The sequence below is a fragment of the Pleurodeles waltl genome, chromosome 7 (assembly GCF_031143425.1).
Source record: "Pleurodeles waltl isolate 20211129_DDA chromosome 7, aPleWal1.hap1.20221129, whole genome shotgun sequence".
In the NCBI taxonomy this organism is placed as follows: Eukaryota; Metazoa; Chordata; class Amphibia; order Caudata; family Salamandridae; genus Pleurodeles; species Pleurodeles waltl.
The window spans coordinates 1,102,543,128-1,102,563,073 of record NC_090446.1 but is presented as its reverse complement, the minus strand read 5'-3'; the positions used below and the strand labels follow the sequence as shown (position 1 = coordinate 1,102,563,073).

Below are 19,946 nucleotides of genomic sequence, written 5' to 3'. Positions count from 1 at the left end.
GTCCCTGACTTTGAGGCATACTATTTAGTGGGACAATAACAATGGTTGACCTGATGGCTAGCCAGCCGTACAATGTCTGACAGGGAGATCACCTCTTTTACCCCAGACCTCCATTCGCTGGCCAGGGTTGTCCTCCCCTAGAGCCCTCCACCTTCAAAGAGCTGAAAGTGAAGCACAAATGCTGGTTGCGACATCTCTGCAGATCGCAGTGTATTGCGCCCTATGCACCTGAAATACCACTGAAATGTCTACTGGCGTTGCCACATGGGGGGACTGGAGGAGACTCTTGAGGTGGGAGATGGCAGGAGTGACCTCAATGGGCATGTTATATGAAGCAGAGTCTCTCTTACCATTTGAGGACTTTAGTAATCAATATCAGATCCCCCAGTATACTTTCTGGTCTATAGAGCAGTCACTGAGGCGATCATCAAACATTGTCAGGTCGGACGAGCAGAGCCGCCCCTATTCGAGGCGGTTCAGTATCTGATGAGTGCCACAGGTACTCATAAAACGGTGACCTGCCTTTATTGGAAAATACAATCAACACTATGCAAACCACTAACAACTCTTAAACAGAAATGAGAAACGGATCTGGGAGCCCCTATCATGAGTGACGATTGGGAGGGAATACTCGCTCTGACCCCACGGGCCTCCAGGAACACCCGGTTCAAACGTATTAATATATATGTCCTACACAGGGCATATCTGAAGGCAGGCAGACTTCGGAGACATTTTGGACTTGTAGAGGCCAAGTGCATGAGATGCGGCACAGAAGAGGCAGAATTTATCCACATGTTTTGGTCTTGCCCAAAAGTGCAGGAGTTTTGGGCATCGGTCACTAAATACTTAAGACATGATTGAGCGGGAAGTACCCGATGATATCAATGCAAGACCCAACACAAAGTAACCGACCAGTTCCAGGACCTGGCCCTTGTCCTAGCTAAAAGAGAAATAGCAATGACTTGGAAAGCGACACAGGGCTCCCGAGAGAGTACATGGCGAAGGGAAGTACTGAAATGGGCGAGGGCAGAAGTGCAATAAGACATCAGGAGACAAGGAGAGGCCAAGGGTTTGGCAGAGAGAGTGCGAGCATGGGGCACCCTGGTTTACGAGTGGGAGCGATTAGGAGATGCGCCCCAAGACAGAGCGCCATCCCCCTGAACAGCATGATACTCCCCACAAGGACCCAATGACTGATTCCAACGCATACAGAGGACATACAGAGGCACCCCAAGGAGTGTGAGGGGGGCGAAAGCCGACAGAGGGACCCACCACACAACACAGCGATAGGTGCTAGGAACATAGAGGCACTTTGCATTTACGAGGCACACAAAGGGGGAAAAAGGGGTAGTTTGACTTCCCAACTGGGAGCTTTGCCATAGCGGAACAATATTTGGATCCCACTATAAGCCAAAAATTAATAGTGAGGGGGGGAGAGGCAACCATTTGTCAACTATAACTGGGATTGAAAAAAAAATGCTACACATGTGATGAATGTAATTGTATTACTGATAGGTGCAATTATTTCTGAAGTAATAAAACATTTCATAAGATATGGCACAACTGGAAGGCAGAGCCCCTAAAGGGGTTGTACTGTTCATATTCAAAAACTGATAACATTTAAAAAAGCTATTGAATCAGGTAATACACAAATTAACTGTTCATACAATATAATTCCTTTTCAAATGTGATTTCTTACATATAGTATCAGAGAGAATGAATATAACACTGATGTTGTATATGAAACGGTTTAGTAAACCCAAACCTATTTATTAGATTGAATGCTCAAATACAGAAATGTCATGGAGGAGAGCAACTAAACACAGTGGACTACCATTACAAACAAAGAAATGGCATTATGTTTCTTGAGCTTACTGTGTTCTTCAGAACTGAAATACATGGAAATAGTTCTAGTAAATTGCATGGTGATATTCATAGTTTTTTAAATTAAGGTTTTTACAAAATGGGAGTTGATAATCAACAGTAAATATTTTTCAGCTGCTTTTGTTTGTACTGAAGTCCTGTGGGGTTGATGGGTAGAAAAAACCTTCAACACAGAAATTGCTTTGCAAATTGTTTTAACATAATGTAATGATCTACAAGAGAACAAACACACGTGGAGTAGAAAGAAGTATAATGCAGCTACAGTAGACTTATTTTGAAATAAATCAGGCACAGCTGTACTACATTAACTTAAGCACATTTATTGATATTAACATTAATCCAACACAATGATTGTTCAAAAAATCAGAAAAACTATCAATGGACAAATATCAGTGTGAAAAGGGGAAATATTAATATATATGTTCTAATTCTGTGGCAATATAGTTTCAATACTTATCTCTTGATATATCCTTTACTTAAATACAATGCAGGATGCATATCCGTCCTGGTTAACTTCCTTGTTCTGTATTCATAGAATCCGTTATTGATACAGTAACGTGTGGAGAACTTTCCAAATACTTCTTGCATACAGAACAGAAATCCATGTGTGAGAATGTCGAATGGCTAGAAGGCTCAAAAGTCTCTATGTGTAGCTGAATAAGCTCAAGGGAACGTTACCCAAAAATCAGACTTAAATATTGTCTTTCATGACAGATCCTATGAATGAAATTTAAGCTGATTTGTCATCTTTGCAGTTTTTGTTACTTTGCAGAAAGTGTGCATGTTAATTCCCATGTAGCATACAAAATGCAGGTAATTTGCACTTTTGTTTATAGCGATTTCTGTGGAACTGTAGCATTTTGTCGAGGCTGTGGTTCCTTGTGGCACTGTATATCATAATTACTTCAGAAGCCATTCATTAACTGTAAAAAGACAGTGAATTTACAATTATGATTACATATTTATTTCCACTTACATTTTGACAAACTTGATAAATGAGGACTGTTTGAAATTACCATATATCATAAGACATAACATGACATACTATTTAAATATCTTGAATGAGGAATGGTTTAAAACTGTAATGTTACACATGCCATACAGGTGCTTCAGGAGCCATAGTGAACCTGTATGAATATGATTTATAAATAACACTTTTATAGTGTGTATGCTTTGCATATCTACCAATGAACACAATATCTGGTCTTCAACCCCTCTGGCTCAGTGAGTGGTACACACTTAAATTTCATAGTGAGTCACAGAACAAAAATATAGTGATAATAATAAGCACTTAAATGATCTATGAGTATTTTTCTGTGGCACTTCACCATTGTAAAATCGGAAACAAAGTGATCGCTGCATAGCCACACAACAAAAACTAATAGATTTGTCTTGGGTATAGTGAAAGGGAGTTTAACACTAACAGTACTGCTAAACCTCAGACAGTCTTATGACTAGTTATAAAACAAGGAGTATAGATAATCAAAATCCAACAGTTTGATATTTTTGGCATGTTTTTCCCACATGCTGTATATTTGATTTTTGTAGCCTTTTCTTTAACGTTTCAAAAATAGGATTTTCTCCATGTGTCACTTAAAAAATACAGGGTCTTACACACTTTTGCAAAAGCATGTGCTATTAAGCATATTGGGGCTCATTATGACCCCGGCGGCCGGTGCTAATGTGGCGGTAGTAGCAATCCGACTGCTATGGTGTTAGTAGCCCCCGGGCTGGAGATGAAACTCTCCAGCCTGGAGGCCGCCATTGTGTCTCCGGTGGTATTATGTCCCTGCCTACCGCCATGGTTTTCGTGGCGTTTGTAACACCACGAAAACCATAGCAGTAGGCCCTATCAGTGACAGGAAATTCCTTGGAGGCCCCCTCCCCCAAAACACTCCCCAGACACCCCCACCCCTCCTACATCCATGCCCCCCAAAACACACACATGCACGCAAACACACACTCATCCACACATACATACATGTATGCATACATTCATTCACACACACATCCACACACACATCATAACATACACGCCGACACGCATACACATTACCATACATACATGCACACACACACATTCATCCACGCACTCACACACATTCATACATGCATGCAAACAACACTACACACACACTCGCATTCACGCACGCACTCACACATACACGCACACACACTCCCACACACACACAACACCCTCCACCCCCACCCCCTGTTGGAGACCCGACTTATCTAGATTCAGGGGGTCTTCTGGGAGGGGACGGGACGGCAAGCTGTGACTGTCAGCAGCGCCTGCCAGCAGAACACCACCAGGCCGTATTATTGGCCTAATACGGCTGGCGGTGGTCTACACGCGTGGTGCTGCTGGTGGTAGCAGCCCCACCTTACCACCATCCGCTAGTATGGCCACTGCCGGATTACTGCCCTTCTTGTGGCAGAAATTGGCTGTGGTCATATTATGGCGGACAGATGGTAGCCGCGACAACGGTCTTTTGGCGGCCGTCACTGCGGCGGTACGTGGTTTTTACCACCAATGTTAAAACGAGGGCCATTGTCTTTTTAGATGAAAGTGGGTAAACCATCTCCTTCAATCTTGCACCTGTGCAGAACCTTTGTCCACAATTACAGGTGACTTAAGGCAGTGTTGCTCGGTGGCAGGGAACATGGTGGCAGGTTTAAAAAAACAGCTGCAAGTGTTCTAGTCCCTCTCTCTGACTGTGACCACGTGTACAACATTAACTTCTCAGTCATTCCTAGGACTTCGCATTTGTGTACTGGAAAGCTTGCCTTGTAATACAGAACCTCAATTGAGGTGTCATCTTGCAAATGGATACATAGATGTCACACTGTTTAATAGGTAGGTCATTTTTTTGCACTTAGGACACGAGGACAGAGAACTAACAATGAGTACCCACCAATCTATAAACCCGGGGTTTTGAAAGGGCTTAGCTGGAATCTAGCTCTCAAGGTCCTGCAAAGAAGGGATAGAAAACATACTGAGAGGTATCAGATCCGATCTTTGTCATGCTACAAAGGAAAAACAATGGTAACTCAGGAGGAAAATGGGTGAGCTACATAACGTAGGGGCTAAAGCACAGTTCAGATTTACGGCCTCTCTGAATGTCATGTGGCACAATAAGATGCATACATGAAAAAGTGATGAGAAAGTTGATAAACGTATCCTCAGTATTGAATCTGGCAAACTTTTGTGAGGAGTCATTACTTTGAACTACATTACCTTGGCAATACTTTGTCAGATAATAAGTGCTTTTGAGCCATCGTTTAGTTTCTTGGGTGTTTATAAATTGGCAATGAGAAGAGAGAAAGAGGAAAGACCCTAGTTTGGGGAGTTTTTGGGACAGGGAGGGTCTGAGGAGGAGGGACACTCAAATGGCCATATTGGTTAATAGGCATTCAGACTTTTAAGTTCTAAGTTCAGAAGTGGACATAAATGGAAGATGGACCACAGCATAGTTACATATTGAGGGAAAACATCAATTTACATGCATTGGGTATTATGGTCCTAATACTGACAAAACAACCTCAATAAAAACATGGTGGGAATCTCACCGGAGATCAATCAAACCCACTATCCTGGTAAAGTCCATCAGTCTTGTATCTATATGGTCCGGTCATTTTGCCGTTGTCTTCCTATCATCGTCTGCATTCATCGTCAGGTTCAGCTCCCCCCGCTATAATGTTCAGAGATCTGGAGAAGCCACCTGCCCATTTTTGTGAACATCTCTGTTTGTAGGCCCAGGGGAACATAGCATGACACTGTTGTTACCTGCTCACCCTGCCATGTGACCCTGGCCACAGCACAGCACCCTGCTTGTTCGATCCATATCTGCATCAAAGGGAAAGGCAGTGATCTGTGGGCCAGAATGGTGGCGCACTGCCAGCCTGTGGAAAATCCAGAGTGAGCCACGACTTCATATGTCCCTCTGCCCAGTTAACCACATTTGTTCTCCACTAGATGCAGCTCCTGTAGCAGTATTAAGCCCAGGTCCTAACTATACAAGTAATTTCTGTACAAGTAATTCTCTTAATATTGTGGCCTAGCCCATTCACATTCCATGAAAGAATCTTAAGTGTCAAGGCTTGTCTTCCCTGCAATGGTGTATAGTGTTGTTTGTTTCGTCCTCCTCCTATCCCCATTGTCTGTGCAGTGTGTTTCCGCCTGTCACCAGTAAATAGAATCACCTTCTCCACCCCACTCCCCACCACCTCATGTTGTGAGCCATAAACTGCCCACCCCTCCACCCCCAATGCCTGAAATATCTGCCATCCTCCCTCCAACATTTAACTTACAAATCCGGTAGAGTGCCTCCTTTAATAAACACTACTAATCCACACTTGAAGAATGGGAGTGGCTTCTTAAATGTGTAAATGTCTCCCCCCAGCTTCATCGGCTTCTTGGGTTTTGTGTGTCTTCAGCTCAGGATTTCTCTGTGCTCCTCCTCCTAGATCCCCATATCCGCCGGCCTAGGTGCACTGGTCAAGATGTTTCCGCCCTTCATCAGGCATGGTCTGTCCTTGTGTCTCTTCTGTCCCACAGGGTGCCAGCCAGCCACTCCCAGACCTCTTCTGATAATAGGAAGAAGCAAGTTTTACCCTCTGCCACCAGTTTGAGTTTTGCAGAAAAGACCACAGAGTACGGGACTCTCAGTTTGGGTAGTTCAAATGTTGCTTTGTGAAATGATAGCCTTTTATTTTGTAGCTCTTGCATATTGTATGGGAACATCCATATTTCCATGTTGACAACAGAGATCGGGCCTTCTGATGGGCTGCCTGCAAGATAGCATCCAGGTCCCTGTAATTCAGGATTTGTGCTATCAGCAGCCTATACCTCTCCCCAGGCCTCAGTGGGATAGTTTGCACTCTATATGTTCTTTCTCCTGAAATTGGTCAGAGAGAGACCCCTGGGCCAACCATATTTTTTATCAAAGTTCTGGGAAATAGTTTCATCACTGCTCACTCTACCCTTTCCGGCAGCCTCACAGAATGCAGATTGAGTCGGCGGGGATGACCCTCTGCATCTTCCTCATAGGCATACAATTCTTGGATGGGGTCTTTGAGACGTCGGACCTTGCGCTCCAGGTTTTTAATGGCTGTTGTGTGGGTGGACATGGTTTGTCCAGCTGTCTCCGTTCTGGTCGACATTTTCTGGAGGTGATCCCTGAGAAGTGTAACGTCAACTCCCAGTGTATCTATTCAGTGTTTGGGAGCTGTTCTGGAATCTGCCTGAAGAAGATCCTGCAGCAAGAGGTGCCCAGGTTCCTGCAGGCCCTCCATGTCGGCTGTGTGCTCCACGTTGCCCTCTCCAAAGGCCACCTTGGCCACCTCAAGCAGCTTATCTCAAGGGCCGATGAGTCTTTTCTCGCACCATTTCCTAAGGTCACTGATGGGGCTACCAGCCGCAGAGATCTCAGTGTTGGTCAGTTCACAGAGCTTTGTGCTCCCGGTTGCCAGTTACCCACGCTTCATGTTCAAGCACTGCACATATGGTTGTGCCTCTCACATTTGTAACACCCCCCACCATCAGCTCAGGGTATAATGTAGACCGCACCACGTCTGCCAGCTGCAGCAGTACTTTCCCTCCTTCATACTACCAGAACTGTGACACAGATAAAGTGGAACACTTCAGCCTCCACCCACCACCCCTTAGGAACCAGATCCCCCTGCATACAGGCACTCAACCATCGTGGGGCTCTCATTCACAGTCCATCAGCTGCACAGATGACCCCCGCTCATTGACAGAGGCAACATCTATGTAACTCGGGCCACTATCAGTCAGGCCAATGGTGTAGCTCAGCTATATGCTCCTGGCCTGGGTGCCCAGATTTCTTTCCTTGGGCCTCGCCTTCACCATTAAATCAGATGACACTGCCGCCTCTTGTCGGCTTGTCTGCTTTGGGAGGAAGGATAGAGAGGGCTGCATCACTGGCCACTTATTGTTGCAGCAACTCCCTGCAGCCCCCAGTAGGCAGAAGACACCAGGTACGTCATGTCGGGTTCTTGACCCAGGCCCAGTGTCCCACTGGTCACTGTGTCACAGAGTTGGGTGCCTGTCAGGAGCCTCACTCACCCCATTTCCTAGGTGACGATGTCCAGGTAATGCTGCACCGCCCCTCCAGTGTCATGGTGGGAACGCCGGCTCCTGAAGTTTCTCCCAGGGTACCTCCGGCCCGAAGGCCCAAGCAGGGAATAGCTGCTAATGTGGCAGCCTCAGGATTTTGGCCATAGTGTAAGTTTCACCCGTACTTGCGATTGTTTTAGCAGTGCAGTTGTGCCTGATGGCCCCTCCAGACTGCAAGATTGAGCCTGATGTGCGGTCAGTAGGACAAGAGCTAGCATCTACACTGCCATCTTTGTCAGCTGTTGGCTTCACCCTGAAGTGCAACTTTGTGATCTAATTTTTTTTAGAGAATCAGAGAAAATACAAATTGAACTAGATCATTGTAAACAAAAAAGTAAAATATTGTTAAATCTGAAAGTGCAAGGGGAAAGCCAGGACTCTGCAGAGCTTTGAATATGGTAAGAAATGTGGAGAAATCTTGGCCAGGAAATTCAGGATGCAAAATGTTAGGACTAATCGTGCATGTATTCAGGGTACCCCAGAGGGCCGAGTAATTTCTGATAGTGACTAAGATGTTTTTTTCAAAACCTCTACCCTATGTAACAAGCCGTTATCCTCGAGTACCCAAGAGATAGTTCACGGGCTGGAATCAAGACAGCTTATCTAACTTGATTCTTGGGATCAGCAGACTAGCCCAAGAAATAAATGAGCAATTGCCAAACTAAAGAAAGGAAAAGCAGCAGGACCAGACAGTACCACAAAGTAACTTTACAAAGTAATAGTCAATTAAGTAATCCAGGATGTGGCTAGAGCTGTTTAATAGCATGCTGATGAAAGAACTAAAGCTGCCATCTTTCTGGGGAGAAGTCTCAATTGTGGTTATCTTTAAGCCAAACAAAACTTCAACTAAATGCAAGTCTTACTATTCAGTCTCCTTATTCAATAATGACTTCAAGGATTTTGCTGGGATATTGGCTAAAAGACTCACCTGTGTGGTGAGAAAATGGTTAGTGAGGGCCAAAAGGCTTTATTCCTGGGAGCCAATTGAGCACTCTAGTCCACCAGGCAATAAGGCAATAGGCCTAGCTAACTCATATTATTCACCCCTAACTTTTATTATGTTTTAAGTGGCTGAAGCTTTTGATTAGGTGAACTTGGAGTACTTATTTGCATGTCTAAAACATTTTGGGATCCACTTAAACTTCATTGAATCAATTAAAGTTTTGTATTAGCGGAGGACGATAAATAATCTTCTGTCTGATAACGTACTGATAAAAAGAGACATTTTGTAGGGCTGCCCCCTCTCGCCCATTCTTGTGGGTTTATTTATTGGTATTTAGTGCAACAGTGATCTTTATTTATTGAGCCCTTAGCTCAGGAAATAATAATAGTAGATTAAGAAATAGTCATTTTTGAATCTCTAGGGCATAAGGTAAGCATTGGTAAATGCATTAGGTTTCACCTATGTGATTAATAATATTGTTTTTTAAGTTTTAGCTTGGTGAGCAGTTGAGCAATATAATTTAAAGGAACTTCGTAAAAGTTGTTATGACTTGTTTACTGAGAAAGGCAAATAATCAAAGGTAACATTGTGTTCATTTCTATGCAGGGAAGAGAGCTAGTTATCAATGGTTCAGCACAAGCTGTTTCACTGTGGCGCATGAGCATAAGGGACTTACTATAACCCTTTAGTGGACAATGAAAGGAGAGCATAGGGTAACATCATTTCTTTGCCTCATCAAGGAACAATGCCACACTTGGAACAGCAATACTTTGGGGAGTGATGAAATAATGGAAACACAAACAAAAAAAGAGCGGTGACAGGAGATTACAGTTTATGAGGTGGTCAGATGTATGAATGAAGAAAGAATTTATGGAGGACAGTGTGTGACAGGGTACTGGGTGATGTGCGTGAGTTCTCTTGAAAGTAATCACACATGGGAAAAGAGACAACTGTGAGTAGAATAGGAGGGAAAAGGATATAAGTAACGCTCTTTATTAAATCATCATCAGAGAGCGTAAAAAGGTGCAAGTTACAAAGAAGAGAACAAGGGCAGAAGGAATGTGAAACTGCTATGTGGCTCCATGTCTTGCGTGACATTATGCATTTCTGGCAGGCTTCACTTTCCCCGATCATTGAGAGTGCACCATGGTACTGCAGGGACCGTACGTGTTCGACTTGGACACAGGTTCAATTTGTAGGGATACTAACCATGCTAGCACATCAGGAATGCTTTTGAAATAAATGAAGAGTAACCAGTAGTGCCACAAGCGGTTGGTTGATTATTGCGGGACAACTCTGATTAGAGAAAGCCTTCAACAACTCACTGGGACTGCATTAAGTCCACGAGGGGAAGGCAAGTCAGTCGCAAGCACTTATTACCCAATGAGCATTAATCCTGATGTAATCAACCAGAATGTAGAATGTTGAAGAGGTATTTATATGAGGTCATGGCATGTTCATGTCAATAAAGGTAACTTATAAGAAGTGATGTCGCCCTTCATCTCAACAGAACAGCGTACTTTACTCTCAGATGTTCTAAATGTAAATTGTTGTTTGTTGCTAACAGAACATATTAAATATAAAATTATATATTTAATTTCCCTAGTAAAGCGGCAAAAACAGTTACTTTGTATATGGACACAAGAACTCGCAGGGGGTCAAGAACTGGCATTCTCACTGACTGCAGAAGTTGGGATGGGAGGCCTGGACCAGAGGGCAGAGGCAGGACGAGAACTGTCATGTATGTCAGGGTGAGTGTCCTAGTCTTTCATCTGTTTTCTTGATCGTGCATATAGTGAGTCGTCCACTGGGGACAGGGTCACAGCAGAAAATATGACTTCAGCATTTGGGGACTGTGCTACATCTGTGCCCTAGCCTGCGAGCCAGTGTGCATGCGCACGCAAGTCCTATGACTCACAATGTAATAGTAACAAGTGTCCATTATCTATGTCCAACTGAAATCAAATCATCGGAGTATGGTGATGGACTGTGTGGAAGTGCTCCCCTGTTAACCTGCCTATGGCTGAAGGTTTAACGAGTGCACCCTCGACATATGCATGCAAGTGCTTAAATGTCAGGACTGTGTGCACAAGTTGCAGAATGTTCACTTTTAAATGACTATCAAAATAAACGTTGGACAATGTTCCTGGCAAGAAATAAACAGAAGACTTACAACTAATATTAAATTCATTCAAACGTTGCCCACATGAGATCTGGCCAAGCATGCTAACATGTGCGCGACCGCATGGTTGAACAGGCCAAGTACAAGAGCACATATACTAAAAGCTTTTGTTTCCATGGGGTGGCGTGGGCCACATTTGGCCATCCTCTGGCTGCTACCGCCTTTTGTTTCCCTGATCCTAGGCAGGCGCTGTGGATCAGCCAGAATTGCTGGACCCATCATAATTGGTGGGGAAAGAGAGTGGAGAGTCACGGAGTCAGGAGGAAACAGACAAGCTGGAGAGAGGGGGAAGGAGAGACAGGAAACACAGAGACCGTCGGTGAAACCAATGAAAAGCAAGGAAAGCAAGGTTGTGGGATGTAAGCCCCTTTTAAGATTTATATAAAATACAATAGATTTCACAAGCACAGTGCTGTGCAGGCAAGACCTTCAAAAAATAGTTCCACAAAAGCAGATGGACACAGTACTTGGTTGACAGGAAACTTATAGGAGAAACACACGAAGAACAACATGAGAAAAACAGTATGCATAGCCAATAGATACGGAGGGAAAGGAAATGGCAAGCAAAGGAACCAATGAAAAGCAAGGGGGCAGGATGTAAGCCCCTTTAAAGATTTATATTACATACAATAGATTTCACAAGCACAGCACAAGCGCTGTGCAGGCGAAAGCTAAAAAAGGTCGTAGTTTATGCAGATGGCTTAACAATTTATACCAGCTTATCTGAGGCAGCTATTCAGAGGTTTGAGCATTTAGCGAGCATGTTTGGATCCTTTTCAGAATATTCCATTAACCAGGATAATACAGAGATTATTATCTGGAACATAGAACAATCTAATTCTGAACTTTAATAGTCTATAGTGACAGGAATGGTACTGTATCTAGAGAGTGTTGGCAAAGACTAGTGTCTATAGGAGTGTCCAACTGTAATAAATATGAGTACTACTGTAACTTGTAAGAGAGAGTGCTTGGATCTGTAGTGTTGCAGCGTGCAGGCATTCAAAGTGCCCATAGCCACTTCTAATTCCTTAATGTAAATATTTTTTTAGCCCTTGAAATGACTTCTTTAGATGGTGCCCAAATGTAATGACTTAAGTAGTGCCTAGGAGCTGTTGGGATGTAAAGCCTGCTTTAATACCTTAAAGGGCTACCCTGGCAAAAACCTGAAGAAAATCTGTTATTGGAGCATGTGGGGATTGTCATCTTCAATACATTGGAAGGCTGCTGTCTCTGAGGCCTGGTTAACAATGAAGTATAATGTGCAGGAGTTCAATAATATTTAGTCTTTGGGAGCTCAGTGAGTTCTATTGCATTCAGCCATTTGTAAAGCCATTGATGACTTCAGTAACCAAAAATGCACTTCAGATGTTCAGTGAAAAATAAGTGCATCAAAGTTAAAGAAAGATACATAAGTGTTTGGTGCAATACTGATCTTTGAATTTACTAACACTTTGTATTAAGCAGTGATATTATTGAAAAACAATCCACAATTAAATCAGTTGAGTGCTTTATACAGTACACAAATATAAAGTTAGTTTACAGATTTATTTGTCAAACATTGACCTTATCTGCTGTGTTTCCCATTTGAAAGTATGTTACTGTAAAAAAAGAAAACAACAAAACGTTCAAACAAAGGTGAGAGAGCCCTTTCTGTTAGGAATTACCTAAGTGGGATTAGCATATGTTTATTGTGAGTAAATACGGTTTATTATGTGATGTGTCTCTGTGGCCTCACCCAATGCAAAGCATTTAGAAGTACAAACAAAACTGGAAGTACAAACACAACTGGATGAGAAGAAATGCGACAGAAAAGAAATCGTACACTAATCCATAAAAAAAGATCTTATTTTTATGATTTTGTTAGACACCAAAATGAACAAAATCTACCAGATGGTTCCAGAGATATGAATTTTTAAATTAATAGTAAATTACAATTTTTGATTCAAAATACAAACAACCACTGGCAACTACTGCCTTTGCCACTGGTCCACTGGTCTTCGGCCACAGCAAAAAACAATATTAGTACGTTTACAAAGTAATCCAGTAAGCAGGGAACCATTGTAATTCTTGCTAATGCCACTCTACCTAAAACAGATAGAGGCAGTATTTTCCAAAATGTGATGTGAGATTCCAGTTTTGTCACAGCTCAGGACATATTGCCTTCAAGCAGGTCACTAGATGTGTAATAAATTTGGATTCCTAGATAGCGAAAGAAGATGTCTTCTCAGCATACTGTGCCCCGCCCATATCTATGTGTTTTAGAGGTGCACCGCTAAGCAAGGTAAATATGCATGATTTTGCCCAGGAGGCTCCATACTGTGAGCAAATAATATCGGTGATAAGGAACAACCATTCTGTCATCAACCATGCTGTATACCCCTGGCAATTCCTACTGGGTTTGAGATATGTCTCACTAAATTCACTCTGTCAATTTTGTATAAAACAGTTTAATCCAGCATATTTGGTTACCAAGCTCAAATTTAGGAAAAACCTGGAGCATGTACTGCCAGCCCAAGATGTTCAATACTTTCTGTATATCAAGAACTAAAGAGGCAGAGTGGGACCACTGAGAGGCGGTAGTTCCCATCATTCTGAAAAATCTGATATGGGTACACGTGGACCTGCATTTACAGATCCATTTTGAATGAATTAATAAATAATAGACTTGTATAGTGCTCAAACACTCAAATCTATCAATCCAGGCAGTAAACCCATAATATTGGTAACTGCATACACCAGGACAGGTCCAGTGTGTGGTGCCCACGTTTAATGGAGGCTATCATGGCCCCACCTATTGTGGCAAGGTGGTGACCAAGGTTGAACGTTGTGGCATAGAGGGATGCTAGCCTCAGCACTAATCGCTCAGCACACGTTTTATAGAACTCTAGGAGGAATCCTTTCAAACCGGATGCCTTACCCATGGCTATTTTACTCTAGTGCCTTGTTACAGATGGAGTTTCTGGTGGGCTGAGGTATCCACCTGAGGGTGACAGAACCCACCAATCTAGTCAGGGCAAGTAAGTTACACACCAAAGACCCGTGTTCACCCCCTGGTAGCTTGGCGCAGAGCAGTCAGGTTTATCCCCAGAGGCAATGTGTAAAGCATTTGCTCAACACACTCACACCAGTAACACAATGACTACACAACAAAAAAGACTCCATACAGAATGTATAAAAATATGTTTATATATTGGAATATACATCATAGACCGAAATAGCATAAATCATAAACATTGCTAATTTGACACAATCACTATAGTAGAACTCATTATCATGAAAAAGCAAAAATAAACAGAATCTGAATCCTACAATCAATAAATGCTTAGGTCATGGAATGCATCAGCCTATGAAAAAACAAGGTAAATCACCACAGTATTATCATAAACAAGTAGGTCGCAGTGCACTGACACTCCTACTAACTTTTATATGGTAATGCGGTCACCCGGAGCGCTTCTGTTAGGGATAATTGCAAATAGAACAACTGTAGGCTGCAGGAGTACCTGTGCACCTACTACACAAGGTACAGTAACTCCTGTACCCTCATAATCCTGAATGCAGCAAAGCAGGGGCCACCTAGGAGGTCTCACCCTGCAAGATGACAGTGGTCCTGGTGCCCCAAAGCATGTGCTAAAAACAGGGGAGGGGGCACACACTGTGAAAACATGGGAAAGGCCTCTCTAGTCTCCCTGCAGCCAGAAGGCTCAAAGGCGGCTGCCTGCGGATGCGCTCGGGCAGCTGCTACCAGCCTAGAGAATCTCAGCCTCGAGTGAGGAGGGCAGCCTGCGAAGGAGCATGATGCGGCATCATGGAGCCTCCTCTTCTGGTTCCCACAGTACCTTTAAGGTGGAGGCGGTCTCCATGACCCCTCCGAATCAGTGCTTCAATGTCAGGAACTATCAGGGGTGCTGGCTAGGACTGATGGCAGGGAAGTCCAGTAAGAAGAATATTGGGTACAGAGCTGCCTGAAATCACACAGAGAGTCAGAGTAGAGAGTGGATTAAAAAAGGAAGCACTATTCAAGGGTATAAGAGAGATAGGGCTCAGACAGAACAAGTATTCAAGAGGCAATGTGGCATCCAGACTTGCTAACACCCGAGGATGAACATGCAACACATATATATCCACAACTACATTAACAATAAAGGGAATGTGGTATAAAGCACTAGGAGCTCCACACTGTAAGACTGAGGCTCAGTAAGGTCTTCACTCACAATTGCTGTTACAGATTCTGACTGTAATACCCACCTATTGGATAAACATGCAAAGGCAGGGTCTGTGGAGATGACCCCTATGGTGATGTTATAAACTGAAAGACAATACTCACAGTGGACAAGAAACACCACCTAGGTTGTGAGCTGAGCCCGCGAGTCCTGGTGTTCAAACAGGAACACGTATGGCGGTAACAGCAAGGGTATAACACTAAATATAACGATAGACAAGGAGCTAGCAAGGAGGAGTGCTTAACAGCAAAGAAGGGAAGATAAAGAGCACACAGCAGAAGGCAAGTAGCAAACATACAAGGAAACTAGAAGCAAAACAGCAGGAAAACAGCAAGCTATGAACTGGAATAAAGAAATGAAAAGAAAGGCAAGGACTGAGAAAAAGAAAATGCAGAAGGAAAGGCTTCAAGGAAGCACAAGATGCCCTGGTGCAGGAATCAAGGTAACACAGCAGGCAGAAATAGTTCAAGGAACAAGGAGTACCTGAGGCTCAGGATTCAAGTACTACTGGAGGGAGCGCTAGTTCAGGAACAAGGATTTTCTAAGGTTCAGAAGACAAGGTAGCACTATGGGGAGTGCCAGATCAGAACAAGGATTTTTTTCTACAGCTCAGGAATAAGGATAGCTACAGCTCAGCAAAAAGAACAATAGCTCGGGAACAGGAACAAGGAATAACTATAGTTCAAGAGCAAGGAATAACTATGGCTCAGGAACTAAGAATAACAAACGTTTGGGAAACAAGGGAGGAGTAACTAAAGCTCTGGGACAGGAAAAAGGACTAACTATGGCTTAGAAACTTCAGGAAACAAGGGTCAATCTCACTAAAAATAAGCTACAATGACCAACACTGTGCTGAAGGGAGCTGAGGCTGAAAAGGGCTCACAGTAATCACATGCATCAGGTGTGAGCAGGCTAGCAGCGGTCAGCCACAGGTGTGCTGAATTCCTCCACCCCTCCTTTGTCTGCAGGTGTGGAGACGAAGCAGTGAGCAGGGGATTATAGGCATTTGAGTTTCAAGCATGAGCAGACTGGCTTTCACAAAAACCCAGCATGGATTAGAAATGGATGGTAATTTCCAAAGAGGGTCCAAATGGCTGGAAGTCAGGATATATGCATGTAGGTGAAGGTCCGGAAGCTTATTAGACCATTGGAAAGTGGCAAAATTTGGACCCTTGGTGGTGGCCATGAGAGCAGAGGGAGCGAGTGAATAGTGACATTCAGTAGGTTGGAATCTCCAGTGGTGAGCAGACCGGTGCGTTCTCGCAGGGGAGTCCGGCTCTGCCCTCATCTGGCATCTGAATGTCAGCAGAGCGCTTCTCCTCAGTGCTTGCTCCTCCCTGAGATTTTCCTTCATTCCTCAGTGATTCTCTCCCAATGGAGGGGCCATGCTGGAGGCCAAACAAAAACAGAAGGTCCAGGGAAAGCACCCTTCCTGTGAGACGGGTGGCATGAGGGGCGCGAGAGACACTCAACACACACTTTCCCCAGAGAATCACTATGCGCTGCTCCCTAGCAAAGCGATCACTAGCCACTAAGTGTGGGCAACTTGAGTGGCCAGACTCAGGGTCCCACGGCCAATTGCAGGGCAGCCCAGTCCCAGGGGAACACTTAGGGCACAAAGCGGGTAGGCATCCCAGCACATCAAAGCAAATAATGGTGGTTCCTCCTGGCACTCCAGCTTTTCCTGGTGACACCCAAGTCAGGGAGCAGGTGACAGCAAGGCAACAAGCTGAAAAGCAATCCATTGATTCCTTTATGCCACCCAACAAGTAGTAGGCAGCAGGACAAAAGCAGAAGAGCAGTTCAGAGGAGTCCTTTGTGCAGCACAACAGTCCTTCTGACAGAGGTTCAGTTGTTGTTCCAAAAGTGCTCTAAAGATAGGGGGTCAGAGCCCCAGTACCTAAACTCAAAAATGTCTTTGATGTAAGTGGTGACTTCAAAGGTACCTTTTCAAGTGTAACACAAACCCCTTTCAATTCAGCCCTGGCTCCAGACAACAGTAGGAGGTAACATAGTTTGTGATGGTTTCCCCTAGGATAACTTTGAAAACTGGATTCTCCAGGGCAGCACATCGTAGGCACCAAGTTAGTAAGAGAGCTTGTATTCTGCCTCATGATATGCCCATAATCAGAGGGTTGTGATCAGGGATGGTCCAACTGATGTACTCTACGCACATTAGCTGCAGTTCTAAGCCCAGGGTTTCTATCCCGGAGAGACATCAGTCAGTGACCGATGGGACATCCACTCTTTGATACCCCTGGAGTTATTTACTGTTTCTTTACTAGGCACAATGTATGATCTATCTAGTGAGGATTCTAGAGTCAAATTAAAATTGCCCCCTATGATCCATGGTAAGTGTGACTACTTTGCCAACAAACTTGTTCAAATATGTAGGAAGGATGACTGATCTGAGATTGGGCCATAGATATTATCCATAAATTCTATCCCGCAACAAAAGGGTACTATCTAACCCCCTTTCCATTAGGTTGGTTTGTCACTACAAGTTCAAGAGCTTCCCTGAAACCTGAATGGAGTTGCCAGGAGTGACCCATATGAGTACTTCCCTAGCATATGCTGAAGAATTTTTGGCATGCATTCTTCCTCTTTACCTTCTTTGCAGTCTGATTTATTTTCCTGACACAATGACAAATGCCATCTGTCTGAGCTCAAAGAATAAATCAGAACATTGGTGCATTCCTAGGAACCCCACAAAGCTAACTGCACTGGGAGAGAGAATACACAATAGCCTTGTAGGATTGGACTAGAAGGGTAAGCCAAGTGAGACGTGGCTACTTCGGGCTTCAGGTTGGCCCTGTCCATTAACCTTAAATATTGTGCATGTTGGGGCTCAGCTTTATCATCACCATTTGCCATTCTCTCCCCCGAGACCCTGTGCAAAGGTGACTTGTGCCATATGTCAACACAAATAAGCAACCATTTCATTCTAGAGCTTACCTTGTTCTGGCCATTTTATGGCCCATATTTATACTCTTCGCCGGATTAGCGTCATTTTTTGACGCAAAATCCGGCACAAACTTAACACCATATTTATATTTTGACGCTACACTGTCTAGCGTTAAACTATCCATTTTCTGGAGGCGTGAAACCACCTTCCGACAATGAGATGCAAGCTAGGCGTTCCAGTCCAAAAAATGACTCAAACACCTGGGCGCTATATTTATTCATTCGGCCAAAAATTACGCAAGCCTGATTTGCGTCAAATTTTAACGCCTGGGTCAGGGCAGGTGTTAAAATGGGGCAAACACACCACTACTTAAGGAAAACACACACACGCAACATCATTTCTCAAGAACGACAACATGGAGGTGCTACTCATGCAGCATGCCAGACAACGCAGAGTTCAGGACCAACAGCAGCAGCTATCACCACACCAACGTGGACCCCAAAAGCAACACAGAAGGCAGGAGAGGCTCTTCAGGAACAGGACAGCCCTCCAGGGCCTGAGGGAACATGATATCATCAGGAGGTACAGACTCAACTGGCAAGCCATCCAGCAGCTGCTGTAAATTGAGCCACGGATAACAGTCACCTGGAAGACACCACACAATAACAATGTTGGACACACTGACACAATGGGATACACACCTATGGACAAATGACGGCTGACAATAACAATAGATGCCACTCTAGAGCTGCAAGGGACCAATTTCAAATCACACAGTGACAATGATATGGCCTGCACTGGAAGTACAACTTGGAAGATGAACCATTTACTATTACATAAGGCCACATAGTCAATCCCACACCCTCCCAAGCAATAAGTACTGTGGAACGGGTGTGCAATGTGTGTTGCTGCAGGTCAAACACCATGAGACACATAGCATGATGATGTTGACTCACATGTAGGTGACATGAAAATACTGAGGCAGTACCAGTATCACACATCACTCCTGGGGTGACGTTGCCAGCTAGCAATAAGGAAGTGGACTGTGCTATGAACACATATTGATGTGACACCAATGAAAACTGCACTCTGCTGCACATACTGAAAGAGCCAATTCACCATCTAAATAACAGATTTACAGGGAGATGGCCCTTCCTGCACAGATACATTTACCTCCACAAGCCAGTTAGCCAGCTTACCTTAGCAAGTTCGGTAGTGTAGGTGCACGGTTGCACATGAGCCACTGGCAGAGGGAACCACAAAGGTCTACATAAAACCAAGTCACACATGGGAAAATTGTGCATTGTCAATACTGAACAGCTCTGTGCTGCCAACTTAGGGAGATATGTTGCACATTGTGACCAAGCCCAATCAAAGGGCCCCACCTCTGGTTTTCATCTGCAATTACATATGTTCAAGTGGATGGGATGTCCAGGCCATGTAATGCAACCATGTTACCACAACATTGGAATCTATTGTGTGTGTGGAAGTATCATGTCCACTCCAGTGAACACCCCCACTAAAACATGTAGCTCACTATACAACGCATGGGAGATACACACTGAACTGCGATTTGGAAACTAAACCATACATATCAGGTCAATGAGCCAAACACAAGTTGTCAAGTCAAACAACCCAATGCAGAAAGAACCTCACAGAAGCTCAGGCTCCCA

At 44.0% G+C, this 19,946-nt stretch overlaps 1 protein-coding gene across 1 annotated transcript in view; it reads right to left on the bottom strand.

The window, feature by feature from the left end:
• Positions 1–1,489: 1,489 nt before the first annotated feature.
• CA10 (carbonic anhydrase 10) overlaps positions 1,490–19,946 on the bottom strand; it is a 683,032-nt gene continuing 664,575 nt past the window's right edge. The window contains exon 9 of the mRNA XM_069200032.1: positions 1,490–2,807. Coding sequence (XP_069056133.1) covers positions 2,785–2,807 — 23 coding nt within the window. The 3' untranslated portion in view covers positions 1,490–2,784. The remainder of the gene's footprint in view (positions 2,808–19,946) is intronic.